Here is a 27925-nt window from a genome sequence, read left to right as displayed (position 1 = left end):
ATTGTATCGGCTATATATGCTATGATTATATCTACGACCAGAGAATGCTCATGTTGCAACTTGCAACTGTGATTTTTCACTTGTGATGATGTTTAATTAGACAGTGAAATAATATGAAACTTTCAAATATGAGGACCAATCAGAAAGATTAGTGCTTTTGCGTATTTTTAATGAAGAATTTCAAAAAGTCATAAATTCTTAGATCTGAATGTCGACAGAGAGTAGGATTTGGATCTCTAAGTTACAAAGCCTAAGAGCTGTTTTATATGACATGATAAAATTATTGGAGGAGTTCAGTAAAAATGAGGTTTTGAAATATATAATTAACTCTGGACTTCATTGTATTTGATGACACAGTCATAAAGACGTCCTCCAAGAAATTGTGCTACTTCTGGATGCTTCACCTGAATAACAAAAGAGTTGACCGGAGTTATAATGAGGATGAATCAAGGATCCCATAACTCTTCTTCTATGTTACAACACCACGAAACTCTTGAGATATTTACCATTCCAATTTTGAGGGAATCACACTTGAACTGAGCATAAAGGTTTGTCTCTATCCCACGGCCCTGTCCACAACAGTCAAGGAGTCAGTTTGTAGGGAACCTGCTAAGACTAGATAACACATATTCCGCAACCTTCACAGGACTAAAAAGTCTTACCATGCCTTCTAAGATGACCAAGTCTGCATCAGTTGAAAGGTATGCAACCTCCTGTGATACTCTAGCAAGATCAATAACCTGCAACAATTATAGGAAAGGAGATGAAAATTTTAACAATTGCCAATGGATAAACAGGACTTGGTGACTTGGTGGTACTAAAAGTGCATTCATCTTCTGAGAGCTTTTAACTACCATACCGGTAAGTCATTCCCTGAATTTGCAATAAGAAGATTTGAAGTATCAACACCCATCAATTGTCCATTTTCATCCTTCAGCTGATAAATTAAGACTCAGTCAGGGTTGAGTTTTTTTTTTAATATGTAATGAACATCCTGTACCCGAATGATTCTATTCATCACCTTAGACAAAATCTCTGCAAGCTCGATATAAGTTACATCGTTGATAGATGGAAGTTCATTAGCAGCCAGCACAACCTTAAAAGGGAAGGTGCAAAGGAGGAACGAACAACTTAGTACATACTTAATTAACTATTTTACGCAATCATAATGCCAAACCAGAGAACAATAATGCCCATAATTGTACACGAAAAAAACTCAGAATGATTTTAGGACATGGAAGCACCTGCATTCCTCGACGTAGCATTTCTCTAGCAAACGGCAAGATACCCAAAATTATGTCTGCACCAGAATTATCGACAAATATAACTGCCTGTTATGAAAAGGAGACAAATAAAACAAATCAGTTTGTCCTGCGATCATACTCTTTCATGAAAAAGTCTTTAAGCAGACAAAACAGAGTGAAGTTAAAAGAACTGACCTTCTTCCACGGCTTCTTGACCCATCTAGCTTGAAAGTTATCCAAATCATCAATAACCCATGGTCGTGGAACTAAGTTTTGACAACTAGCCAAAAATGACATTCCGTCCTTAGAGAAAACCTCAGCTAACTTCAATATGGAGAAACGAAATACAAGATCCATTTCATTAAGATACTCAACAAAAGAGATGTGACAAAAGCAACAGTGCATGAATAAGAAAGAGATCATTCATATACCTGTGCAGAACCCAGATCAAAGATGTTTCCAGCAAATATCCCTCTTACCAGATTCTCTATGCGTTTTCCTTCATCTTCAATAGCATCACTCAGACGGACAACTTCAGGAAATAAAGATATAGCCTTAGCATTCTCCTCATCCTGAATGAACTTGCCGGATCAGAAAAGAGTACAAGAGAAAACTACACTTTATACGAGAAAATCACTTGTCAAGAAAACCATACCTTAACTTTCTTGAAGATGTCCCTAAATCCTAATTCTCTTAGCATTACCTCACGGATTCTGCAGAGAAGCTGCAAAAGTAAAAAAAAATGTAAAACTCCAAACCAATCAATGAACAACAAAGCTCTCTCTAAGCTTAACAAGAAAAGCGTTTTCTAAACTTACAATGCAATCTGGTGGTCCACCATGGCTATCCGGATCCTTCTTCAAGTCCTCAAGAATCTCCGCATACCTTACCAGAAATCAAACGCAGAAAAAAATTGAATGCTTTTAAGCGAAAAACACATGTGAGCCTGCCAAGCTATAGAACAACAACAAAAAGATACCTTTTGGCAAACTTTTCAGCTCGAACTGGAGCATCTGGAACAGTTGTATCGCTCTCTGCTCGTTCCCTGCAAAAACAAAACAAACAAAACAACTTTATAAACATCCATAAACAATCAGAGTTTCTTCATGATTTCACAAAGACAAAGCTCATGGATAGCCAAATTGATTCGATAAAACGAATTAATACGAATATCAGCCAGAGATCAATCGACTGACAAAATCCAAAACCCGAGAAATTTCAAAGGTATATGAACTTCTTAGAACATAAAAATCAAAGCTTGACTTTAACCCATTAACAAAAACAGAATCAAAGAGAGAGGGAAGAGAAAGATACGAACTTGAAAGAAGGGATGGAATTGGAGAAGAGATCGATCCAAGAGATCTCAGTGGGAGTAGCTTTTCTGGGATTATCAGAAGGGAATCGATAAGGAATGGTGCAAGCTCTGTAGTTTGATTCTATCGGAGTCGGTAACAGAGGCAACGCCACCATCTCGGAGTCGCTCTCCATTTTTCTCTCGTTCGTCGATCGATGTCGATGCTCACCAAAGCAAACAATGTACTGTACGTGTCGTCTGAGAGAGAGAGAGATCGGAATCTTCACAAATGAAATCAAGCAGATTCCTTCACGATGAGAGCGATGATGACACACACATATGTCTGTGTGGTGCCTTCGCCTTTGGTTTCATTTGTGTGTGGTTATTTTGTTTGGTTTGGTTTGGTTTGGTTCGGTTAAGTTATCCCAAGTTTAAAGGTTGATTATAAACCCAAACTCAATTGTTGTATTATACCATAGATGATGTTTTAGAAATTCATCTTGTATCACAAAGTTTTGATTTTTTATATTTTTTATTAATTAATGCTATGAAATTGTAGATTTCAAGATTCATTAACTGAAAATTTAAAATTTTAATGAACTACTATTGGTTAATAGATATAAAAAAATATGTTTATTATATATAAAAATACATTTATGACTAAACATGACTAAACATTCATTATTTATTTAATGTAGGTGAAAATCTTAAAAAAGCATACTTTTTGACAGGGGGAGTATTAACAACAACACAAACACATAAATTAATTATCCCCTACACCAACTGGATTGAACAAAAAATAAGCCATGCAATCAACATAGTTAATTAGCCCCCTACGACAACTTAATTAGACACAGAAACTAGATAAGCTCAAGATAATTTAGGAAGCTTACTCAGCCAGTAATAAGCTCGCTACTCGCTAGCTACCAACGCCTTTTTAAACTCAGAGACTAAAGTATACTACGACAGCTTAGCTGAACTGAACACTCAGCCAATAATAAGCTCGCTACCAATACTTTATTAAACTTACGAACTAGAAAGCTTTAAACTACAATCACGCAATTAAGAAACTTATCCATTCACCATCAGTCCAAATCTTCTCCTTGCATCCTTGTCATCCCGTTGATCATCACCATTGTCGATTGTCGTAGCCAAAACGCAACCCACCCATGAGGCACACATGGGCCTAGACAGCTACATCCCTTATTTCGTTATCCTCAGTGAGTTTAGGCATTTCATAGCCCAATACAAACCTAGCCAGATGATGGTTAGACTGACGGTCATGAGATTAGTATTCAGAAGTGAATGTGTGACATATAACTTTTAAATGAGTTTAGTAAAATAAATTGATTATTTAATAGTTTATATTACATACATATTCTTTTAAATAATTATTTTTCAAAACTTGAACAAATTCTATTAAAAAAAATCTTTCAATTATGGTTTTATAGCTTTTTTGGTTCTTTCAATAGTTTTTCCACGGTCTAATAAAGGCAAGAAAACTTACCTATTATTTATTATATTCTTTAGATTTATTATGAAAATAAATATTATTCGAGATGATTAATCGAAAACTAAAGACGCTTTTTCGAAATGATTGATGAAATCATATATAAAAATGATATGGAAAATGATTCAATTACACCAGTAACACCAAAACCTAACTTATATATTTTTACGTTTGGCAATAATTTGGAAACTAAGACATATATATTTACAATTAGCTATCCCAAGTTAGTTCATCATGGATTGAGACTTGAGATATTGTGGATGAAAACACAAACTCGATTTTTAAAATAAGCCCACTACGACAACTTAATCAAACGTTACATCTTCCCTCCATCACAACTTAATCAAACGTTATCCTTGCTTTGAAAACGTCCGTTTTAATGTATACAAAACTAATGCAACCAATCAAATATCATTATATTCTATATAATAAATAATTTTGTAGAAATAATGACGAGATATTTGATTGTAAAGAAAAAGAGAATATTGCAAGACGATCAATGTCTATCATCATTGTATTATATGTTAAAGAGGTCAAAAGGTCATGTTTGGCGCTTGGACACCAGTACTATAGTTGGATTAAACCCACAATAATCTATGGCATATGGTAATTTAGAAAGAAAAACAAAATAATTATTTGACTAATTGTACTCATACAAGTCGGATTAAATTTAGTGGCAGTGGATTGATTAATAAGTCATAACCGAATTTTAGAGACATATATGTCTCTCTCTCCTTTGGTCGTCTATATAGTTTTAACTTTTTAAATCAACCGTTAATAATTACATCCAATATTACAACAAATTGTTAACATGACTAATTATTTTGATGAGAATCTAAAATTTGAGAGGGAATTAAAGAAAATCACCGTTACTATTCAATACTCATCATTACTGTTACGTTAAAAAAAGTCATACCAAAAAAGCTAGAAATTTATAAGTGCAATTACGTTTCGAAAGTAACGTTTTCATCAAAGTCAATTAATTTTAAAAACCATTATTATTATTATTATCCGACGTGACCATTATTATTACATATCGTATTAAGACACATAATGCCATTGGGACGTGGGAGATGAGTGGTTTAATCAACACAAACCGAATCACACGCGCCCTTTCTCTAAGACGTTATTTACACGCGCTCTCCCTCTTCAGTAGGAAAGCTTTTACCGATTCGGCAAAATCAAGAAAGCTATATAAATCCCGCACTTCACGATTTGAAACGTACGTTCAAAGCTTCTCTCTCTCTCTCTCTCTCTCTTTCCCGATATGAACTAAATTAAACTCACCGTTTGATTATTTTCCGGTGATGTCAACGTCACAAACTCTCGGCGGTGCCACCCGTTGTGGCCGGATCATAGGTCCATCATTAGACAAGATCATAAAAAACGCAGCGTGGCGTAAACACACGTACCTCGTCTCCTCTTGTAAATCCGTTCTCGACAAGCTCGAGTCTCTCCCCGACGACTTCCACGATCCTTCCTCCGTCGTCTCCGGCCTCGCCGCCTCAGAAGCAGATTCCGTTCTCCAACCTTTCCTCTTCTCTCTCGACACAGCTTATTCGAAAGTCGTCGAGCCGTCTCTAGATTGCGCTTTCAAGCTCTTCTCTCTCTCGATCCTCCGGGGAGAGATCCAATCCTCTAAACAAGATTCAATCCTCTTCAAACTCGTCAACGCCGTCTCCAAGGTCGGTGCTATAGCCGAGGAACCAATTCAACTCGCTGTTCTCCGAGTTCTCCTCGCTGCTGTTAGATCTCCATGTGTCTTGATCCGTGGTGATTGCTTGTTACACGTTGTCAAGACTTGTTACAACATCTACCTCGGTGGCTTGAGCGGCACGACACAGACCTGTGCTAAATCGGTGTTAGCTCAGATGATGCTCGTGATCTTCACAAGATCCGAGGAAGACTCGCTCGATGTCTCTGTCAAAACCGTTTACGTCAACGAGCTATTAACCGTCACGGACAAGAGTGTTAATGAAGGAAGCTCTGTTTATTTCTGTCAAGGGTTTGTGAATGAAGTCATGGCTGCAGGACAAGGAAGTCCTCTTCCTCCTCCTGATGTGATTGAGATTCTGTTGGCAAATCCGGAGACTGAAACCGTTATGACTCCGGATTCGCCGTCGTTTCGAGGCTACGTAGCAAACGGAGAAGGTGACTCAGAGACCGGTGACATGAGTAAGATGAGACAGGACGCTTTTCTTCTGTTCAAGAACTTGTGTAAACTGTCTATGAGGTTTTCGTCTAAGGAGAACAATGATGATCAGATCATGGTGAGGGGTAAGACTTTGTCTTTGGAGTTGCTTAAAGTCATTATTGACAATGGTGGTTCTGTTTGGCGTTCTAATGACAGCTTCATCAATGCCGTTAAGCAATACTTATGCTTATCACTACTGAAGAACAGTGCGGTATCAATCATGTCTATATTTCAACTGCAATGTGCTATCTTCATGAGCTTGTTATCAAAGCTTAGATCAGTCTTGAAAGCTGAAATAGGCATTTTCTTTCCGATGATTGTTCTTCGAGTGCTTGAGAATGTTCTTCAGCCTAGTTACTTGCAGAAGATGACTGTTCTCAACTTGTTAGATAAAATGTCACAAGATCCACAGTTGATTGTTGATATCTTTGTGAACTACGACTGCGATGTGGATTCTGCCAACATACTTGAAAGGTATTATTAGATTAGTCTAAGAAACTGTCACATAAATATTTGTTGCATAGCTCGTTAAGAGTAAATGTAATGTATTAAAGCTCTTATAATTCCATCAGATACTTGCAGGATTGTCAACGGTCTTCTCAAAACTGCTCTAGGACCACCGACTGGATCATCAACAACGCTGTCTCCAGCGCAAGATAGTACATTCAGGAATGATTCTGTGAAGTGTTTGGTTAACATAGCAAAGGCAATGGGAAATTGGATGGACCAGCAGTTGAAAGTGAATGAGACGGTTTGGCCTAAGGGGTCACAAGTTTATGCTTCTATGGACAGTACTGCTGGTCAAATTGGTGAATTAGAAGGAACTATATCTGACTGTGACTCACAGCCAGATACTACTAATCCAGAAGCTTATGATGCTTCTATGCTTCAGCAACGAAGGGCTTACAAAATTGAACTGCAGGTCCTTAAAACTTTGATGATGTATCAGTTTAATGTATTGATTGCTTCTGTTTACTGACGAATGATTTTGGTGATTTGCAGAAAGGTATCTCTCTGTTCAATAGGAAGCCATCGAAAGGTATCGAATTTCTCATAAGCAGCAAGAAAATAGGAAGTTCACCTGAGGAAGTAGCTTCCTTTCTGATGAAGACAGCAGGGCTAAATGGAACTGTGATTGGTGATTACCTTGGTGAGAGAGATGAGCTTCCTCTCAAAGTAATGCATGCATATGTGGACTCGTGTAATTTCGAGAAGAAGGATTTTGTTGAAGCAATAAGGTTCTTTCTACGCGGCTTTAGGCTACCGGGAGAAGCTCAAAAGATTGACCGAATCATGGAGAAGTTTGCAGAACACTACTGGAAATGCAACCCTGGTTCTTTTACAAGTGCAGACACTGCTTATGTTCTTGCTTACTCTGTGATTATGCTCAACACAGATGCACACAACAACATGGTTAAGGATAAGGTATGTTTTCTTTTCTTTGGAACTAACGTATGAGACCATACCAAGTGTAACGTCTGCTCATTCCTCTGTTTCTGAGACTGCAGTAGATACATAGAAATGGTATGAACTGTTCTGATGCCTTGTAATAATTTAATGGTTATGCAGATGACGAAAGCTGATTTCATCCGCAACAATCGAGGTATAGATGATGGGAAAGACTTACCTGAGGAGTATTTAGGCTCTCTATATGATCGAGTTGTGAAAGAAGAAATCAAGATGAACTCTGATACTTTAGCCCCACAAAACAAACAAGTGAATGGCTTGAATAAACTGTTAGGCTTAGACGGCATCCTCAATCTGGTTTCTTGGATGCAACCAGATGAGAAACCTCATGGTGCCAATGGACGTCTTATAAGAGATATTCAGGAACAGTTCCAAGCTAAGCCAGAGAAATCAGAGTAAGCATTGTTGTTATACCAGCTTTATGTGTCATAGTGTTATCTGTTTCTCACTTTGTGAGTAAGATTTAGAAATCTTGACTAAATATGAATCTGTTTGTGATGTTGTTGATCTCCAGGTCAGTTTATCATACTGTTACAGATATTTCGATCTTGAGATTCATACTAGAGGTCTCTTGGGGACCGATGCTTGCTGCATTTAGTGTAACTCTTGACCAGAGTGATGATAGACTAGCAACTTCTCTATGCTTACAAGGCTTCAGATATGCGGTTCACGTTACTGCAGTTATGGGAATGCAAACTCAGAGAGATGCTTTTGTAACTTCCATGGCCAAGTTCACTAATCTTCATTGTGCTGCAGATATGAAGCAGAAAAATGTTGATGCTGTAAAAGTAAGTCCCTTGTTCTATATCTCATCCTATCTAAATATATGTTTTATATCACCAACTTATGAAAAGAAACAATCTTTCCCATTGTATTGCAGGCGATTATAACGATAGCCATAGAAGATGGTAATCATCTACATGGTTCTTGGGAACATATACTAACTTGCCTTTCTCGTATTGAACATCTGCAACTCCTAGGAGAAGTACCACCATCAGAGTCACGTTACATCCCAACGAAAAAAGCTGAGGTAGACGAGAAGAAAGCTCTAGGTTTTCCGAATTTAAAGAAACGTGGATCTTTTCAGAATCCATCTGTTATGGCTGTTGTTAGGGGAGGTTCTTATGATAGTACTTCACTTGTGAAAAGTGTTCCCAAACTAGTTACTCCAGAGCAGATCAAAAGTTTCATTGCAAATTTGAATCTCCTTGATCAAATAGGCAATTTTGAGCTGAACCATGTCTATGCTAATAGCCAAAGGTTGAACAGTGAAGCTATAGTTTCTTTTGTGAAAGCTCTTTGCAAAGTCTCCATGTCAGAACTTCAGTCACCAACAGATCCTCGTGTCTTCAGCCTCACGAAACTAGTGGAAACAGCGTAAACTTCCAGTTCTATAACCTTATTATACTAATCCCATTGCTCTGCTTTGTCACTTTCTGATTTACTTTCTTGTGGCAGGCATTATAACATGAACCGTATCCGACTAGTTTGGTCCCGGATTTGGAATGTTCTCTCTGATTTCTTCGTATCAGTCGGCTTGTCAGAGAATCTCTCTGTTGCTATATTTGTAATGGACTCGCTTCGTCAGCTTTCCATGAAGTTCTTGGAACGTGAGGAGCTAGCAAACTACCATTTCCAGCATGAGTTTCTTCGACCATTCGTCGTTGTTATGCAGAAAAGTAGTTCCGCAGAGATTAGAGAGCTTATAGTCCGATGCGTTTCTCAAATGGTTCTTAGTCGAGTTAGTAATGTCAAGTCTGGTTGGAAAAATGTCTTCACTGTAAGTAACACACACACACATTTCTCAATCCAATATTCTAATGATCTTTGAAAAATGTTATCTAATGATCTTTTCGGTTTAGGTTTTTACAACTGCAGCGCTTGATGAAAGGAAGAACATTGTACTTTTGGCTTTTGAGACAATTGAGAAAATCGTGCGGGATCATTTTCATTGCATAACCGAGACGGAGATAACGGTATACGCAGATTGCATTAGATGTCTCATCACTTTCACAAACAGTAAGTTTGAAGGTGACATTGGCTTCAACACCATAGAGTTTCTTCGTTTCTGCGCTTCAAAACTTGCAGAAGGAGGACTTGTCTTGAATGAGAAACTCAAGAATAATACTATCTCTGCGTTAAAGGAAGATTCATCTGATACACATCTTTCTACCGACTTGGATGAACAAGTATCCTATTGGGTTCCTCTGCTTACAGGTTACAACCAAATCTGGCTTCTATGCTTAGCTCACTAAGTTGTATACTTTGTTTTTACTTAAATGATATGAGTATTTTTGTCTGTTCAGGTTTATCTAAGCAAGCCTCGGATCCGAGACCAGCAATTCGAAAGCGTTCCATAGAAGTACTCTTCAACATTCTGACGGATCATGGTCATCTTTTTACAAGACCCTTTTGGACTGGAATCTTCAGCTCTATCATTCTCCCCGTTTTTAACAACAACATACGTAGTAAAACCGATATGCTCTTTGAAGAAAGCGTTGAGTCGCCTTCATCAGCAGCTTCTCAAGACACCGAAGAAACCACGTGGGACTCTGAGACATCAACATTAGCATTGCAGCTTCTTGTCGATCTACTCGTTTTCTTCTTCAGCTCTGTAAGGTCTCAGCTTCCAAGCGTTTTGTCGATCCTCATAGGGTTCATAAAGAGTCCTTTTCAAGGCTCTACAGGCTCTGGGATCTCTGTCTTGCTTCGTTTGGCTGATGGGTTGTCTCGTAGCGCCTATGAAAATGAATGGACAGAGATTTTCTTGGCTCTCAAGGAAGCAGCGTCTCTTACTTTCGCGGGTTTTATGAAAGTCTTGAGAACAATGGATGATATAGAAGATGTTGAAACAGTCTCTGGTCAAAGCGTAAACAAAGATGATCTCGATGATGACAGTCTTCACATCATGTCGTATGTTGTATCCAGGACAAAGAAACACATTGATGTCCTGTCTCAAATCGTCGAGGTCCCCTCTCTCTCGCTCTCTGTTTCTCTCTTTTTAAGTCACTTGCTCTGTTTTTGACTTCTCTGTTTCTTTTGCAGGTTGTGAGTGACTTATACAGAAAAAGACAATTCTCATTGTCCGCATCACACGTGGATATCCTCGCAGACATTTTCTCGTGCATCGCGTCTCACGCGCAGGAACTTAACTCAGACATAGTCCTTCGCAGGAAGTTCAAGAGAGCATGCGCAGTTCAAAACCTAACAGAGCCTCAACTACTTAACTTCGAGAACGAGTCTAACAAATCCTACATGACGTTCCTTCAAGACATGGTCGCTTGCAATCCGAACGTATCCAAAGAACTCGATCTCGAGTATCGTCTAGTCACTGAATGCGCAAAAGTCGTGAAGATCTACCTTAAATGCACAGATCAACAACATCAACAAAAAAGACACGTCCTATGGATTCTTCCGATGGAATCAGATCGTTTAGAAGAAGCGACAGCGAGAACTGCGCTGCTTGTTTCGTCACTCGAAGCTTTATGTTCGTTAGAAGCAGAGTCTTTGAAAAGACACGTGTCCAGCTTCTTCCCTTTGTTGGTGGATCTTGTGAGGACTGAGCACTGCTCTCCACAAGTTCCGTATGTCTTAAGCAATGTTTTGAAATCGTGCATTGGTCCTATTTTGGCTTAGTCGCTTGCTTGCGGATTAAGTTAAAAAAAATATCCACTAATCTGTGTATCGCCCACATCTTTTTTGGGGTTTGGCTGTCTACCCGAATAAATTTTGGCCATATTTGTTTTCTTTAAATGAACTTTTACGTTGGGTACAATAAAAACATAGTGCAATGAAATCTAAAATAATGCAATTGAAATCATCTAACATAGTGTAAGGTGCAAAAACATTCAATACTTTATTCAACAATGTTGACGGGGGATTAGTTTTGTTAGTCCTATTCGTTAAGACGTACAGTTTTATTTTAGGGTGAAAACGACTATTTTTGGTTGATAACAAATCTAGAAATAAAGAATAAAACAAGGAAATCCAGTTTATGAACTAATGCAAATAGCTGTTGACAGTCCTACTCTAAAATTATATAACAAATAAGCGCTATACTTAGTGGTTTTGTTCTCGGTTTCAAAAACAAACTTCATTGAGACAGCTAAAACAACAACAAAATTTACTTAAAATAGATTGTTAGATACACTTACATATACTCTCTCGAAAACCTCACAAAATCATATTCCCTAAAAAACAAACACGAAAAGAAAAAGAACAAGAATTTTTTTTTTTTTGTAAGAAATCAATTGTTCAAATAAGAAAAAATGGGTGCAAGGGGAATAAACGAGAGAGTGGTGATTTTGATGATAGTGGTTTCTATGTTGATGAACGCAACATGGTGCTTAAGCGGTGGGGAGATCTCTACTTTGAAAACACATGAGGGATACGCGTTGGATGCAGATCATTGCATCAAACACTGTGTGATCAATAAATGCATGCCTAAGCTTCATGATCTGGTTTTTTGCACGAGGATGTGCCACTATTATTGTACTCAACCTCGCGAATATTTCATCTCTGCCTTTCTCAACCACAATACTGCTGCTTCTAGTAGTCCTCACAGCGAAAAATCGACTTGATCTTTTATTATTCCAAGATTATATGTATTTGACATATTATATATATTTATCCAAGATATGGCATCATTGTTCATCGTCGAATATATGTTAAAGACCTTATAATAAGATGATATATATGATGAATTTTGGCATTCTACTGCTTCACAAATGTTTATGGAAAGACATGACGTCCAAAATTGTCCAACTTTTGTTTTTCAATTTCTTTTTTTTTTTTTGTTCGTAAATGCTAATTTTATCAAAACGAAAAAGGGAGCAATATTTACAAAGATTTATGCAGCAGATAATTTTAAACAAAAGATAATTCAAACATCGTCGTGTGGAGTGGTGAATGGTGATGGAGTCAGGTTGGCTGTGCTCAGCTACACTCGAGCTATGGTGCACATTCTGGCACTGTCTACGTACCTAACCTAAGATATCCCTTTCAATACAAAATCCAAGATGGTTATTAACTTTTGGAAGGAAAAATGTAGAACAATGAAACTGAATATCCAAGTATTTGATGAGCATTTTGCTTTCTAACCATGAGTCGTTGAAATCGAAGTAGTATATTGGCAAGCATGTGCATTATCAGCTTCCTTTGTTTGTAAACACAAAACAGACCCCCTCTGTAAAGTTTAGCAATTTGGATAATTTAATATATAAAAGTGAAGCCATGCTCTTGAGTGGCTCGAGATATATAAAAGGTTAAATAAAATCAAGAAAAAGGAAGAAAGCAAAATGCGGCAAATGCCCATCATGTGAAATCCCACCACTCTTTTCACCATCACAGCCAATGGTGAAGCCCCATTTTTTTTCCACTACTCATTACACACACAAATTGTTTTATAAGCCTTTACTCGTCCGATCACTTCAACACCACTCAAGAGAAAATATTCGAAGATTATATAGAAGAGTTTCTATATCAGCATGGTTGGTTAACTAGGAAAGACCAGAATAATTTCCAATTCAAATAAATACACTCCAGGTCTGCATAATGTTGCAACTTTTTGTAACAAATTTCCACTTTTATGACGCTATTTTAAAAAGAACATTATTAGAATTTATTTCAGATATACCAAAAAGAGAGAATGATAAGGTAAAATTGAAGAAACCTCCTTATTTCAGCGACAATAGTTTTTCATTAGTAAAGGGCCAACAAGCTGATTGAACTCTGATTATTTCTATCCCTTTTACCTGCCGAAGTTTCTGATAAACCAAATTTTCTTTAACCTCAATTATCGATCTGGTGCAATCAGTAAATTTACAAATGTGACGATCAACCCACGCGGACGTTAAAATTACACTTAAAATATGTACCCAAAAAACGTGTAACTTATATATAAGCTTTACCCCCAACCACTACAATAATCCATATTTTTTTAATGTACTTATTACTTTTATGAATTGATTCAATGGAGAAGAAAACTATAGTACCCAAACATTCAAAATAGTTTATATATTTTGTCTTGGTCCAGTTTCCATTAACTTCTATAATTTCATTCAAGAATGTATAATTATTAACTCTTTTTAAAAATAATCAATCATAAAATTAATTGTCATAAGATTTATATAGCTAGCACAAAGCCTTTTTTGTTGAACAATATTCTATTTGGAGTATGTTATCATTGTCTCAAATTAGTTTTAGGTGAGAAAATAACTACTACTATATATGTATAGTCGTATAGATCATACAGAACCGACACCTCTTTGATTACCACAATTATTATTATATTATTTTTTTCAGATGATTGGTTCTTCTCGTGTCAAAACCTATCTTAGACTAATGGCAAGAGTAATCGTATTTTAAAGGCTCCGAACCAAATTTTGTAAAACTACAAAAATGTAATAGATGGAATAAAAAGAGACAATCCTTGTGCTATTATTATTACCGACAAAAACACAAACGGAAAGTTATAAGGTCGGTTATTGTTCTTGAGATCAAGCAGCGTAATTTGACTTTAGAATAACACAGTTTACCCATTCGCTTCCTATTCTCTTTTGCTTTGAAAGAAGAGAACAAAACAAAGACATGTACGACTACAATCATCACATCATATCACCAAACCATCCCTTCACCGTCACAAAAGGCCTCTCCTTTAATTTCTCTAGTCTCCGTAATCTCCTTACCCAGATTCCTTCTTTTGTCTCCCACAGAATCCATCGATCCCTTCTTCAGTCGTCAACATGTTCACTTTTTTAGATTTTTTGCTTTACTCGAGGAAAAGCCACTACACCAATTAACCCTCTTACATGATGTGTAATACTAGTACTATATCTTAAGACAAATAAACTATATACACAAATATATTTGTATTTATATAATTATGTACTATATTATACTTTAGAAGAGGGCTGTGTTTTAACTTTTAAGTAGTGTTTCGATGCTCTTGCTTTACTTCTTTCTCACCTTTGTTTCATTCTATTACTCCACATGAAGATCTAGATCTGGGTCCAGACAAATTTCACCGACCCTCTTTCACATCTCTCTCTCTCTCTCACTATTCATTCAGTAGGGTTTTGTTCTCTCTTGTCGTCTTCTTGTTTTGTCTGTAGCATTAATGTAAGTCAAATCAAACTGTCTCTGAAACAATCCCAGTGATAAACCACTTCATCACTAAGTTTTCTGTCAGACTTTTGTCTTTGTCCCTCTCTACAACAGAAAAAATCCAAAGACCCCTCAAACAAAGTTTCTTGTTTTCGTTAGCAATGTCTGGTTATATGCACCCTCTTCTAGGGCAAGAACTGCATCTACAGAGACCTGAAGATTCCAGAACCCCACCTGATCAAAATAACATGGAACTTAACAGATCTGAAGCAGACGATACAACGGCCGAGACCACTCCCACCGGTGGAGCAACCAGCTCAGCCACCGCCTCTGGTTCTTCCTCCGGACGCCGTCCACGTGGTCGTCCTGCTGGTTCCAAAAACAAACCGAAACCCCCGACGATTATAACTAGAGATAGTCCTAACGTCCTTAGATCTCACGTACTTGAAGTCACCTCCGGTTCGGACATATCCGAGGCTGTCTCTACCTATGCAACTCGTCGTGGCTGCGGCGTTTGCATTATAAGCGGAACCGGTGCGGTAACTAACGTCACGATACGCCAACCGGCAGCTCCGGCGGGTGGAGGTGTGATTACTCTGCATGGTAGGTTTGAGATATTGTCTTTGACCGGGACTGCGCTTCCGCCACCTGCGCCGCCGGGAGCAGGAGGTTTGACGGTGTATCTAGCCGGGGGCCAAGGACAAGTGGTAGGAGGGAATGTGGCTGGTTCGTTGATTGCTTCGGGTCCGGTAGTGATGATGGCTGCCTCGTTTGCAAACGCAGTCTATGATAGGTTACCAATTGAAGAGGAAGAAACTCCGCCGGCGAGAACCACCGGGGTGCAGCCGGCGGCATCTCAGTCGTCGGAGGTTACGGGTGGTGGTGCCCAAGTGTGTGATACAAACCTCGGAGGTAGAAACGAAGGAGGAGTCGCTTTCTATAATCTTGGAATGAATATGAACAATTTTCAATTCTCAGGGGGAGATATTTTCGGTATGAGCGGCGGTGGAGCCAGCGGGGGAGGCGGTGTTGCTAGACCCGCGTTTTAGCGTTTGGGCGTTTTGGTGACACTTTTTTGTGCGTTTAAAATTGTCCTCAAAGTAGCTATAGCGGTTGCGATCTACAATATTAGGGTTTTTTTTTTTTTTTTACAAAAAATTTGGTGTGTGAAAAGTGAAAACGAAAACGAAGGCTTAATTTTCCTTTTTTTGTGTGTTTTGTTTATTATGAATAGAATCAGTTAGTGTTATAAAAGGAAGATATTATTTTTGTGAGATTGCTTGGAGCCTTGGACTATTGTGTTATAAAGCTAAAACATGTTCTGGTAATTTAGGTGAAGAATGTGGAGTGAATGAATTTAAAATTCGTTTAATTGTTCCATAATCCATATATTAGGCTTTAACTGACTCTTGCGATTATTGTCATAACACGTCGTGTAATTTGAGTGTCATAAGTATACAACCAAGCTAAGTAAAACTGAACTTCCACATTCTACTGTCTCGCAAAGAAGGAGAAAGAATATTTTGGGAGAAGAAGAAAAACCCTAATTTCTATGATGTCAACTTCAAAAACACATTGAAACTTGAGAAAAACAAATGTAAGGAGAAAAAAGAAAAGCCTCCATGCAAAAGAAGAGGAAGTCTCACGAGTCCACTCTGTTGTACCAAAAATCTCTTATCTCAATCTTTAATCTACATATCCCTTCTCCATTGAGAGTAATATGAACGGACACATTTACCATTCCTTCTTATTTTTTTATTTTTGATTTTTAATAATTAAATTTGAATAAGAAAAATAAAAATAAAAAACAAAAAACGAGAAATCGAGTTCGAGCTCTCTCCACGGCCGTCAAGCGAGAGTCAAGCTCCCCCTCGAGATCCTCTTCTCCATCGGCGCCGTGTCTTCCAGAATCTGCATTGAAGACGCTTTCAAGTAAGTTCTTCTCTTCATTTGTGGATTCGTAGTGAATTGCAGATAAGTAAATCTGGAATTCTATAATCTGCATTGAGCTTAATTCCATTATTGGGGTATGTACATTGGGTGTTATTTCATTGTTTTTAGTTCGATTAGTAGTTTGAATTAGCAAGAAATAGATTTCATTTGTGGAATCGTAGTGAATTCCAGATTAGAGAACTCGCAACGATTTAATTTGTTTATGTGTGGCGATAGTAGAACTTGGTAAAACTGGGTATCACTGTTTTATATAGTATAACGAGTTAATAAGTAAAACTTGGTAAAACTAGTATTACTATTCAACGTAGTACAACTATCAAAACTGGTAATAACTAGTAGAACTTGGTAATACTGAACAAAGTTTTGTATTGTTTTGGCAGGATACAATGAGCGTCATCATACATTTTAAATGTCAAGGTCTCATGTATAGTTTAATGATGAAGACATCGGTTGAGAAGATAACTTTGTCGATGGTAGAAGCTAGGATATACAAGAAGCTTGCATTAGATGAAAGTGAAGCTACACTTCTGTTGACTTACAATGCACTGCTGGTGGGAAGTGGGGATCCATGGACTATTACTGACGATGAGGATATGCAAGTTTATCTATTGTCCATTGATAAGGAGAGTCGTAGATGTATATTATATGTGGAGGTCATCACTAATCTCGAAGAGCCCGTGCAAGTGTCGAAAGTGGTGGAAAGTTCTACTGGTATGAACTGTGATGAAGTAGGATGTAATGCCATCACTTTGTATGCAGAAAAAGAACAAGTTGAGCCGATAAAGGAGGTTGATGGTAGTAAAAACAAAACTGATGGAATTGTATCTTGTGATGAAGCTGTGGATAACGATATAGTTAGATCGGATATGGGTGATGAATATGTAGAGCCCCAACCTGTTGTAGAAGCTAGTCAGTATGTAGAGCCATGGGAAGACGGTTTGGGTTTGAGTCTCCGTCAAGAATTTCCTAATAAGAAGGCATTACAAGATGTGGTGAATAAAGGCGCATTTGCTCTCAGTTTTGGTTTTCTTATTAAGAAGTCTAATCATGTACGTTTGGTGCTTAAATGTACTAAAGATCTGTGCAAATGGCGTTTACGAGCCGGAAAGATTAAAAATACAGATATTTTCTCGATTAGAAGGTACACCAAGATGCATACATGCTCTAGGGCAAGTCAAAGTAGAACCAACAGCATCGTGAAAAGGCATGGAACACCAGAATTAGTCGCAACTCTTTTGCATGATCATTTTCCTAGAAAAATGGAAACTCCAACTCCTAAAATGATCATGGATCTTGTGAAGACCAAATTAGGTGTGAATATATCATACTCGACAGCGTTGAGAGGAAAAAATCAAACTATTACCGATTTGCACGGTAGCTCTGAAGATAGCTACAAGATGTTGTATTGCTATTTGCACATGTTAGAGAAGGAGAATGAGGGCACAATAACACGTGTGGAATTGGATGAGAAGGAAAGATTCAAGTATTTATTCATAGTTTTGGGAGCTAGCATTGAAGGGTTTCAAGTAATGAGAAAAGTAATAATTGTGGATGCAACTTGGCTCAAGATGGATATGGTGGTGTACTTATTTTTGCCTCGGCTCAAGATCCTAATCGTCACCACTATCCCATAGCGTTTGGTATACTTGATGGTGAGAAAGATGAAAGTTGGACTTGGTTTTTGGAGATGCTGAGAATTGTTATACTAGACACTTCCGAATTGGTATTTATTAGTGATAGAAATGAAAGACTTATCGGTGCCATAGCTAATGTGTATCCCCAGGCTCATCATGGATATTGTATTTGGCATTTGTCTCAAAATGTAAAAAGTCATGTTTCAAACGTCAACAAAGACGTAGTCGCTTGGAGATTCATGGAGTTGAGTAGGCATTACACAGTGGCTAATTTCAACACTGCATATATTATGTTTAAGACGCGATATCCTTCTGCTGCGGCTTATCTTGAGGAGAGTATTGTGAAAGAAAAATGGGCAAGGTGTTGTTTTCCTGGAGAAAGATACAACTTAGATACAAGCAATTGTGTGGAATCTATGAACAATGTCTTCAATGATGCAAGAAAGTACTCCCTAATACCCCTGCTTGATACAATCATAGCGACGTTTTCTAGATGGTTTAATGACCATCGGAAGGATTCTGTGGCTGGAACAATTGATAACAAATTGGTGCCTTTAGTGGAGAACATACTCCACAAATTATGGCTTGTTGCTGAGAAATTGATTGTAACAGAGCTAAACAGTTTTGAACTTGAATACAATGTCGTCGATTGTGATGGAAAGCCTTATTTCGTGAACTTGCTTCAGAAGAGTTGCAGTTGCAAGGTGTTCGATATTGAAAGGTATCCTTGCTTACACGTTGTAGCCGCTTTTATCGAATTCTTAAGGCATGATGATAGAACTCATGAGCTCCAACTACACGAGTTGTGTTCAAAATATTATTGGACAGAGCTGTGGGTAATGGCGTATTATAGGACAATATATTTAGTGCCAGACAGGTCGCAATGGGATGTCCCAGATGAGACCAAAAACAAAAAAATCATACCTCCGCCTCGGAAAAACAAGCAGGGAAGAAATAAAGTTAAAAGGAATCTATCGGTTGAGGAAAAGCGGCCAAGGACACAAAATAAGAGGAGGCCTAGACAAAGACTCCAATGGTTGATATTTGGGAATGGTAGTACTGTCTAATAATTTTGGTTTTGTTGCAACTTGGTAATACTATATTTTGGTTCTATTGCATCTTGGTAATACTATATTTTGGTTCTGTTGCAACTTGGTAATACTATATTTTGGTTCTGTTATACTCTGGTACAACTTGGTAATACAGGTACAACTGGTAAAATATGTACAACTGGTAAAACATGTACAACTGGTAAAACTATGTTGATTGAAAATAAGAATTATGCCTTAATAAAAATTGAAAAAATATTGAGTCGACGTAAAACAACACTTTGAAAACATCATAAACAACCGATAAAGAATTTTAACAAAAATAAATTACAAACTATATTAAAGTAGGTTGTTATCAAGCAAACTAAACAATATGTTCCTTATACTTTAATCATCACTTGTGTAATAATATGCATTTTAGGATGACAAAGTTACTAAAATTATTTTTTTACAAATATGACTTCATAAAACACCATTTGTCATACCTTAAACACTATAAATCAATTGTAAAACTAGAAAAGCAAATGTTAATGATATGTAATACTAAATAAATAGTAAAACATCAAAAGTACAACTATTTGGGACTTTGATACAACTAAAATCTCTGGTAATACTACGTTGATTGAAATAACGGCGCACGTGGGGAAAAAACGGCGCACATAGGGGTAAAATTTTTGAGAGAATTCGATTTTGATTTCCCTCTCTAAAATTTCTGAAAAATTCAAAATTACCCAAAATTTCAAAAATCCCCAAAATTTCAAAATCCCCCAAAAATTCAAAAATCCCAAAAATTTCAAAAATCCCTAAAAAATCAAAAATACCCAAATTATATTATATCACTTTCTCGAGATCTCTCTCCATTCTCTCTTCTAGAAATATTCGACATTATCCATCAATTCTCTCTCTTATTGTTTCATTTCTTATCTAAATTTCATTAAGGTTGCTAACATGGATGAGGAGGATCTATACTACAGAGATATGAAAAGGAGCAAAAAAACTAATCGACGGATTATATGCCTACGCTGATGGTGATGGTGACTACGGCATTCCTACTTTTTGTTCATGTGGTGCACACATCATCGAAGAGATTTCTCCAAACGAAGGAAGGACAAAATCAAAACAACATAGTTTTACTAAGTTTTACTAAGTTTCCCACAGACAAAATCAAAACAACATAGTTTTACCAAATTTCCCAAAGACAAAATCAAAACAACATAGTTTTACTCAGTTTTACCAAGTTTCCCAAAGACAAAATCAAAACAACATAGTTTTACTAAGTTTTACCAAGTTTCCCAAAGACAAAATCAAAACAACATAGTTTTACCAAGTTTCCCAAAGACAAAATCAAAACAACATAGTTTTACCAAGTTTCCCAAAGACAAAATCAAAACAACATAGTTTTACTAAGTTTTACCAAGTTTCCCAAAGACAAAATCAAAACAACATAGTTTTACTAAGTTTTACCAAGTTTCCCACAGACAAAATCAAAACAACATAGTTTTACCAAATTTCCCAAAGACAAAATCAAAACAACATAGTTTTACTAAGTTTTACCAAGTTGCCCAAAGACAAAATCAATACAACATAGTTTTACTAAGTTTTACCAAGTTTTCCAAAGACAAAATCAAAACAACATAGTTTTACCAAGTTTCCCAAAGACAAAATCAAAACAACATAGTTTTACTAAGTTTTACCAAGTTTCCCAAAGACAAAATCAAAACAACATAGTTTTACTAAGTTTTACCAAGTTTCCCAAAGACAAAATCAAAACAACATAGTTTTGCTAAGTTTTACCAAGTTTCCCAAAGACAAAATCAAAACAACACAACATCCAAGGTTTACAAAAACCATACAAAACACGAAGATTAGTCTTCACCCTTGATTTCTTGATGACCTTGTCATTCGCTTCGTTGGTGGGTCTGCAGGACCAGTCGTACCTTCTGGTGTAAGGTCTGAATGGTCTCCACTGTCTTCACGCGTCTACAATCAAATAATCTAGTTTTAACAAGTATTACCAACGAACTGTTATACTCTAGTATTACCAAAAAGACCAAATCTTACCTTCGATTTCTCTTCCAATGATGCAACTCTTTCTCCCAATGTTGCGGCTTTTTCTTCCCACTCATTAAGCCTATCCACAATTCCTTCCATCTTCTCTCCCATCTCATTTTTGAAGGAGTTTAGGAGATCCACCAAATCAGATACACTAGGGTATACCGGTCCTTCAATCAAGGCAAGATCCTCGTTCACTTTCTCAGGTTCCCCTCCTACTCCCCCTACTTCTGCTCGGGACTGAACATCGTCATTGAACATATTTTCAAACCAGACATGATATCCTCTTTCATAATGTTGCATCCAACTGTTGACAACAACATCATGTACATCATCGACGTCTTCTTCTTCTTCAGTTATTTTTGTCAGAAGAGACTTCTCATTATCATCTTCAGGTATTACAATATTATCTATGTCCTGCAAACATATAAAGATTAAAACTTTTTACCCAAAACTCATTCAAATGCAAAGGATAAATAGGATGTTAATAATAACTATAAAAACTAACCTTAATTGTACCAAGTTCATCATTTATTTTCTCAAGAGGAAACCCTCTCAGTTCGCATTTCTTGAACTTTCTCCTGCACATCCTAGGACATGTAACGTCTGCTCCTGGATTATCTTCTACGAATTGACTCCTCAAATGTTGAATCGCCTCAAATGCTAAAAGCTACACAACAAACATATAGTTAGACTTAACTTCAATTATAAGAACAACACGCAACATCCAATACTAAATATATTTTACTTACCTCCAAAGGAATACATAAACCTGCAACCGGCCATAATACACCTTCAGTGACGGTCCCATGGAAATGATCCATCGTGTGAGCAATCTCTTCTAGCATGTAATTAAAGGAATATCTCCCCCAAGGAAACGTCTTACAAAAATTAAGATCACTAACCGCATTTTGCAAAAATTCATCAATTTCTGTTGCTTGTTCTCCTGTCTTTGTCGGTGCTTTAACAATGCTGGATAAGAAGTATAAGACAACCATCTTCAACCTATCTCGAGACCGTTCCATAGGTACCATCTCTTTGAGCTTTTCTCTCACTTCTTCACGAGTAACCTTCTTATTCTTGAAATGATTGTTCACAAAGTTCTTGCTTCCAACTTTGTTATAGTCAATTGGATAGTTGCGGCAATTGAATCCTGATAACAAAGCATGTTCCTTGATACTATAACGGATGGGCACGCCATTAACAACAAACCAAACTTCCCTTTTCTTTTCAATCCATGCCGTTCGGAGAAGTAGCATCCACATGCCCATAACCTTGTGATTTTTGTCCTTTGGCAAGTGCCAAATGTGTTTGAACTGTGGATGGTTCTCAAACCAATTCCTCTCAAACTTAGTGAGCGGATGCTTCAATTTTTCAAAAGTTGTCAAAAGTTCCTTTACATAACACCTCGTACCTAACTTAATCTTCTTCTTATACTCCGCCGCTGGAAAGTACATTTTTAAAGGTTGTAGTGCCATCGGTTCATCATCATCGGCATCCTGCAACAAACAGTAGTCCCAAGTATTACCAGGTTATACCAAATTAATAGTTCTACCAAGTAAAACCAAGTTTTTCCAATACATATAGTTATACCTAGATATACTAGTTTTCCAAACCCAAATAGTTATACTATGTTATCCTAGTATTACAAACCCAGAAAAACATGTTTTCCTTACTTCTACATGGTCAATCAATCGGTACTACGTACCATTTCCTCGGTGGAGTCGCCCGAATCGGTCTCTCCCAAAGATGCGTCTGAATCTACTTCTTCTTCGCTATCGGGATCTGGCTCGCTCTCTTCTTCTCCTTCGTCGCTTCCGATATCCTCTTCGACTCCCTTCTCTTCTTCTCCCACAGTCTCTGAGTCAACTCCCTCATCCTCTTTATCACTCCTTTTGACTTCGTCCTCACCATCTCCATCACCAACCGCAGGGAGATCCGCCAGCTGAGAAATCTCCGCCGTCCCTGAATCTTGTTCTTTCTCGACAATTTTCCTCTTTTTAGTCCACCTCGTCTTCACCATCTTGCTAACAATCGATAACTGACCACAATCGATCGAACAACACAACGCTTAAAGAGAGCAAAGGATCTCTCGATTAGTATCCCCTAGTTTTCCTAGTTTTTCATGAAGAGAGAGAGAACCGTTGTAGTCTTTGGAATTAAAAAAATAGTGAAGTAGAGATAAATCCGATGAGACCTCTAGATCCGATTGGGTTTGAAGTTGGATTAGGTATTTTTGGTAATTTCTGGATTTATACTAGGATATGATTGTAATTATCTTAGTTTTCGATTTAAAAATAAATTAAAATAGAAAATGTTTTATATAGGGGAGTTTTCAGATTTTCTCTTGAAATTTAGGGACTGCTCATACGATTTCTGTGCAAAAGAATATGCCTCTCTCCAAGTCCAAGGTATGGTGTAGTCTGGTGGTCTATGGTGTACTTCAAACTAAATAGGTACTAGCTTTATGTGAAAGGTTTTGTGTTCATAACTTCATTATTGTCCATTGGTCGTTAATCTTTGCCAGTTGCAAAGATTCTTTTTCTTAGTTAGATTTTTTTTTTTGCTTTTATAAAAGAAAAAAGAATTGAAGCTAAAAATGATTATTATGTGGACTTGTATGTGTGTGGTAACGCAATGGCACTAGTACAAAATATACTAATTAAATTATGTGTTTTGACCTATTTAATGGCGGTTTAGAAATAAATTTGGATATTCATTAAGCTAAGAATTCATTATTAGTCAACATTGAAATGGACGACGGTAGTTTTAATCGATCATCCGAATCGGAAAAATGTAAAATTTAAACAAAGAAAGTTAAACGTAATAATGGAAGAAAAATGATTAGAGAAATTGTAAATTAGGGTCAGAGTCGGATCGCATTACATGGATCCGACCCGGAATGCAATCCATTTTTTAATACTGTAAATGACTATTATACCCCTACCACTCTCAACTGTTTGACACAGTTTTGAGCAAAGAAACAAAAAAAACATTTAGTTATTGCCGTGGGGAGAGGAGGGGATCATCACCATCATCTCAGCTTGTGGATTTGGCTGCGACAGATTTGAATCGTCTTGAGTGAGCTACGAAATCATGGTAACAATCTCTGTAACCACCTCCGAATCTCCTGGATTTTGTATTTCGCATCTCCCATTGGCTCTTATTTTCGTTAATTAGTTTGATCCGATTTCCGCTTGGATCTGCTTTTCCTTCCACATTCTCTCAATCGTCGCGCACGAATAGATCGGTAGTTTCGGATGGTGATATGATATGCTTGAGAATGCAGATAGAAATTTGGTACCTTTATAGTTTTTGATTATGTTAGCTTCTGGGGTATGATTTGATCCTCCTAATTAACTCAATGTCTTCAAACCTTAAGATAATGTTAGCTTCTGTTATGTGATGCCATAAACGGTGATGCTAGTTGGTTGATCCACATGGGTTGGCTTTCTCATAGAGTTATCTTGTTGATTTACAAGGATCATCCGCATGGTCTTTTACATGAACTATATATTGTTTTAGAAGTATCTTTTTGTATGCTCTGTCTCCTCATCTTACAAGGATCCGCATGGTCTTTTGTGTGTGGTTTCAGATACATTTTGTGCTTCTTGTTAGCCGGCAAGGAAAGGTAAGGCTCACCAAATGGTATTCTCCTTATGCACAGAAGGAAAGATCTAAGGTATGGGATACCAAAATTATCGTGTGCTTAATCCCATGTTGTTATGCTTTAGCATACGTTTGATCTTACATGCTATGGATAGGTTATACGAGAACTCAGTGGAGTGATTCTGAATCGAGGTCCCAAGCTCTGCAATTTCGTTGAATGGAGAGGCTACAAAGTTGTTTACAAAAGATATGCAAGTCTCTACTTCTGCATGTGCATTGATCAGGAGGATAACGAGTTAGAAGTCCTTGAGATCATTCATCACTATGTTGAGATTCTCGATCGCTATTTTGGAAGTGTGAGTATAATACCAGCACCTGGAACCTCTACTTCTACTTTTCATTAGCTTTTACCTTTCCCAGAACATCTAGATTTTGATCAGGACTTGTTTTATATTATGACCTTCAGGTGTGTGAGCTCGATTTGATTTTTAACTTCCACAAGGTAATATCACACTACAAACCTCCAGGATTCTGCCATTCAACAATTGATTCTATAGTCTCTGCATCTTTATTTCTTGATGACACTTTCTGGATTTCTTGTTGATTTCATCATAGGCATATTACATATTGGATGAGCTCTTGATTGCTGGGGAGCTTCAAGAGTCGAGCAAGAAAACAGTAGCCAGGATTATATCTGCTCAGGTACAGAGTTCTCTGCTTAAGTCATCAACATGACAAGATTAGTCGTAAGTTTTGTCTTGACAAATGACGATCTGTCTCTGTTTTCATGTTCAAGGATCAACTGGTGGAGGTTGCAAAAGAAGAGGCCAGTTCGATAAGTAATATAATCGCTCAGGCTACTAAGTAGTTTTCTTTCGTCATCTATGCACTCTTTGCAGTTAAAACATGTTCCCTGTGTACTGTCACAGTAAATGTTTTGAATTTTTTTATTTCGAACTTTTTCATCTCGAGGGATTTTCATCTTTAAGCGTCCTTATCTTCTATCTGTATGTTTTGATTTGGGTCATAAACAAGTTAAATTAGATCGTTTGTAACATTTGTCGACATGTTTTCAAATTCCATTCTTTTATTGTGAAGCGACATTACTACTTTATCTCAGACCAATCTTATTTGCACATATTTTATCGTCTAAGAGTTATGGAACCGCAGTGGATAAATAGCCTTGCTCGACGAATGAGGCAATGCAGTCATCAAACATCTCTTCTAGGGACTTGAACTTGAACCCGAGACTCTGTATCTTCGAGGTGTTAAAGTTGTAATGCAGCCTATTTAGTTTCTCAAACCTGAAATTTTCAAAGAGAATAAATATCATCGTCTGTGATTTTCAAAATTTAATAAGGCTTCATAAAGAATTTAGTGAAAAGGTCAGAATCAGACCTCTTGGGGATAGGGAGTGATGGGTAACGAGTGGATAAGAAGGAAACTAGTTCCTCTAGGCTGATGACATCAGAGCTGCAAATGTATCTGCCTTGAGCTGCTTCGTGTTCAAAAACAAGTATGTGCGTTCGTGCAACGTCATCGATATGAACATACCCCATTTGTCCATGCCACTGGAACTTCTCTGTCTCTCCTGTTGTGTTGAATGACAGTTTCTATAAGCTATTGTAACAGATGGGTATTGGATCCAAAAAATGAGTCCTGTGATCTTTTGCTTAGAGAATTAATGAGAAAGAGTACCTTTCAGTAGTCCAAGGACATCGGAAGCTGTAGAACACAGATCAGGAGGCAGACTGGGACCGACGAGGAAGGATGGTAGAACAGTGACGAGGTCAATACCATTTTCTTCACAAAATTTCCATGCAGCTTGCTCGGCTAATGTCTTTGATAAGGCATACCAGACCTTTTTACCCATGGTACATCAAATTGTGAAATGCATTAACACAAACTGTTAGCTAATATGATTTTTGTGTTGACCAAAATAGCTACTTTCACTTTTGGGTAAGCTAGAAGACATGATGATCTCTGTTCTTTGTTAATAAATAAAAGACTATTCCAAATTACTATACCTGGAAACGCTTGCAGAGCTCCACAGAAGTCCAAACTGATTCGTCAAGAGGGATATTGGGATCAAAATCATCTCTGATTCTGACAGTTGAAGAGGATGAGGTGAGAACCACGCGCTTCAGGGACTGATTCTTCCTGCATGATCTGAGTACATTCAGGGTTCCCTCTATAGCTGGTCTTAAGATCTCATCCTATCAGATCATAAGAAAGAAAAAGTTACACAAACAATAATACTATGACCAGGAAGAAAAAAGTTGTAGTGGCATGCATACCTCTGGATTAGAGGTAGGTTTGAGGACAGGAGAAGCAGTATGGAAAACTCCTTGGCATCCCATTATGGCGTTATCAAAACTTCCATCTTCCACTAAATCAGCCTTTACCAACCGTAGTCTCTCCTTTGCCCCTTCCAACTTCCAAAGGTGTGCAAGTTTCTTCTCATTTCCTGTCAAAACAGAAAACTATCTGAGTAAACAGGTACCAAAACGGAGCAAAACAAGGAAACAAGAAGCATAGAAAAACCTGGATCTCTGACTGTTCCAATAACTTCATATCCGTCAAGGAGAAGCCTTTTCACAAGCCAAGAAGCTAGGAAGCCTGAAGCCCCGGTAACACAGACTTTTCCTTTTGCTTGATCCATTTTCCGGTATCAACAGAGTCACACCCGAATGATTATATAGCATCTGTATTCATGCGTGTCTAGAGGGTACTAGCTTAAACCATGCTGGAGGTAAGTATAGATTAGGTAGGTCATTCAAGCCATGTGGGGTTGCTTCTTTTTTACCTAAATGGT

General features: G+C 37.4%; 6 protein-coding genes and 1 pseudogene across 7 annotated transcripts; 4 read left to right on the top strand and 3 right to left on the bottom strand.

Moving 5' to 3' along the window:
- Positions 1-164: 164 nt before the first annotated feature.
- LOC104716594 (damage-control phosphatase At2g17340) lies at positions 165-3005 on the bottom strand. The gene is made up of 12 exons (XM_010433987.3): positions 2563-3005; positions 2224-2289; positions 2063-2129; positions 1900-1968; positions 1676-1816; positions 1440-1568; positions 1245-1331; positions 1022-1096; positions 860-937; positions 663-740; positions 507-569; positions 165-404 (listed from the first exon to the last, which is right to left on the bottom strand). Exons 1-12 carry the CDS (start codon positions 2730-2732, stop codon positions 324-326), a joined length of 1104 nt encoding a protein of 367 aa, XP_010432289.1. The 5' UTR covers positions 2733-3005; the 3' UTR covers positions 165-323.
- Positions 3006-5240: 2235 nt separating this feature from the next.
- LOC104716593 (brefeldin A-inhibited guanine nucleotide-exchange protein 4-like) lies at positions 5241-11490 on the top strand. Of its 2 annotated transcripts, none has more exons than XM_010433986.3 (10): positions 5241-6716; positions 6825-7164; positions 7245-7667; positions 7812-8104; positions 8224-8497; positions 8590-9086; positions 9168-9489; positions 9572-9926; positions 10016-10677; positions 10755-11490. In XM_010433986.3, exons 1-10 carry the CDS (start codon positions 5356-5358, stop codon positions 11343-11345), a joined length of 5118 nt encoding a protein of 1705 aa, XP_010432288.1. In that variant the 5' UTR covers positions 5241-5355; the 3' UTR covers positions 11346-11490. The 2 variants fall into 2 exon arrangements, with proteins under 2 accessions (XP_010432288.1, XP_019086127.1); XM_019230582.2 differs by having other exon boundaries at positions 5271-6716; positions 6815-7164.
- Positions 11491-14350: 2860 nt separating this feature from the next.
- Positions 14351-16087, top strand: LOC104719970 (AT-hook motif nuclear-localized protein 25). Its single transcript, XM_019230649.2, has one exon. It carries the CDS (start codon positions 14975-14977, stop codon positions 15860-15862), a length of 888 nt encoding a protein of 295 aa, XP_019086194.2. The 5' UTR covers positions 14351-14974; the 3' UTR covers positions 15863-16087.
- A 1065-nt stretch (positions 16088-17152) lies between these two features.
- On the top strand, positions 17153-19467 carry LOC147935743 (uncharacterized; annotated as a pseudogene).
- Positions 19468-21321: 1854 nt separating this feature from the next.
- LOC147935742 (uncharacterized protein At3g43530-like) lies at positions 21322-22985 on the bottom strand. The gene is made up of 4 exons (XM_087470258.1): positions 22254-22985; positions 22010-22171; positions 21511-21918; positions 21322-21429 (listed from the first exon to the last, which is right to left on the bottom strand). The coding sequence occupies exons 1-4, from the start codon at positions 22977-22979 to the stop codon at positions 21322-21324; spliced, it is 1404 nt and encodes a 467-aa protein (XP_087326384.1). The 5' UTR covers positions 22980-22985.
- Positions 22986-24444: 1459 nt separating this feature from the next.
- LOC104716590 (AP-1 complex subunit sigma-2) lies at positions 24445-26222 on the top strand. Its single transcript, XM_010433983.3, has 6 exons — positions 24445-24600; positions 25097-25183; positions 25266-25466; positions 25577-25612; positions 25726-25812; positions 25907-26222. The coding sequence occupies exons 1-6, from the start codon at positions 24598-24600 to the stop codon at positions 25976-25978; spliced, it is 486 nt and encodes a 161-aa protein (XP_010432285.1). The 5' UTR covers positions 24445-24597; the 3' UTR covers positions 25979-26222.
- LOC104716591 (tetraketide alpha-pyrone reductase 1-like) lies at positions 26129-27902 on the bottom strand. Its single transcript, XM_010433984.2, has 6 exons — positions 27655-27902; positions 27408-27577; positions 27138-27326; positions 26809-26971; positions 26509-26701; positions 26129-26414 (listed from the first exon to the last, which is right to left on the bottom strand). Exons 1-6 carry the CDS (start codon positions 27770-27772, stop codon positions 26267-26269), a joined length of 981 nt encoding a protein of 326 aa, XP_010432286.1. The 5' UTR covers positions 27773-27902; the 3' UTR covers positions 26129-26266.
- Between the last annotated feature and the right edge of the window lie 23 nt (positions 27903-27925).

This window comes from Camelina sativa, chromosome 10 (genome assembly GCF_030686135.1).
Source record: "Camelina sativa cultivar CO46 ecotype springtype chromosome 10, ASM3068613v1".
NCBI lineage: Eukaryota > Viridiplantae > Streptophyta > Magnoliopsida > Brassicales > Brassicaceae > Camelina > Camelina sativa.
Note: the sequence above shows the minus strand (reverse complement) of the source record. Positions and strands in the feature narration are given on the sequence as shown.

Bases quoted from the DNA above. Each gene is read 5' to 3' on its own strand.
- LOC104716594 (XM_010433987.3), bottom strand. From the start codon at position 2,732: ATGGAGAGCGACTCCGAGATGGTGGCGTTGCCTCTGTTACCGACTCCG. The intron at 1,969-2,062 runs GTAAGTTTAGAA...TTACTTTTGCAG, and splicing joins GTGGACCACCAGATTGCATT to CTTCTCTGCAGAATCCGTGA. The intron at 938-1,021 runs GTGATGAATAGA...TTAATTTATCAG, and splicing joins TTGCAGAGATTTTGTCTAAG to CTGAAGGATGAAAATGGACA.
- LOC147935742 (XM_087470258.1), bottom strand. From the start codon at position 22,979: ATGGCACTACAACCTTTAAAAATGTACTTTCCAGCGGCGGAGTATAAG. The intron at 22,172-22,253 runs GTAAGTAAAATA...TTTGTTGTGTAG, and splicing joins GTTTATGTATTCCTTTGGAG to CTTTTAGCATTTGAGGCGAT. The intron at 21,919-22,009 runs GTTAGTTTTTAT...ATATGTTTGCAG, and splicing joins ATGAACTTGGTACAATTAAG to GACATAGATAATATTGTAAT.
- LOC104719970 (XM_019230649.2), top strand. From the start codon at position 14,975: ATGTCTGGTTATATGCACCCTCTTCTAGGGCAAGAACTGCATCTACAG.
- LOC104716593 (XM_010433986.3), top strand. From the start codon at position 5,356: ATGTCAACGTCACAAACTCTCGGCGGTGCCACCCGTTGTGGCCGGATC. The intron at 8,105-8,223 runs GTAAGCATTGTT...GTTGATCTCCAG, and splicing joins GCTAAGCCAGAGAAATCAGA to GTCAGTTTATCATACTGTTA. The intron at 9,927-10,015 runs GTTACAACCAAA...TTGTCTGTTCAG, and splicing joins TTGGGTTCCTCTGCTTACAG to GTTTATCTAAGCAAGCCTCG.
- LOC104716590 (XM_010433983.3), top strand. The intron at 25,467-25,576 runs GTGAGTATAATA...TATGACCTTCAG, and splicing joins TCGATCGCTATTTTGGAAGT to GTGTGTGAGCTCGATTTGAT. The intron at 25,813-25,906 runs GTACAGAGTTCT...TTCATGTTCAAG, and splicing joins CCAGGATTATATCTGCTCAG to GATCAACTGGTGGAGGTTGC.
- LOC104716591 (XM_010433984.2), bottom strand. From the start codon at position 27,772: ATGGATCAAGCAAAAGGAAAAGTCTGTGTTACCGGGGCTTCAGGCTTC. The intron at 27,327-27,407 runs GTATGCATGCCA...ATGATCTGATAG, and splicing joins AACCTACCTCTAATCCAGAG to GATGAGATCTTAAGACCAGC. The intron at 26,972-27,137 runs GTATAGTAATTT...ATGGGTAAAAAG, and splicing joins AGCTCTGCAAGCGTTTCCAG to GTCTGGTATGCCTTATCAAA.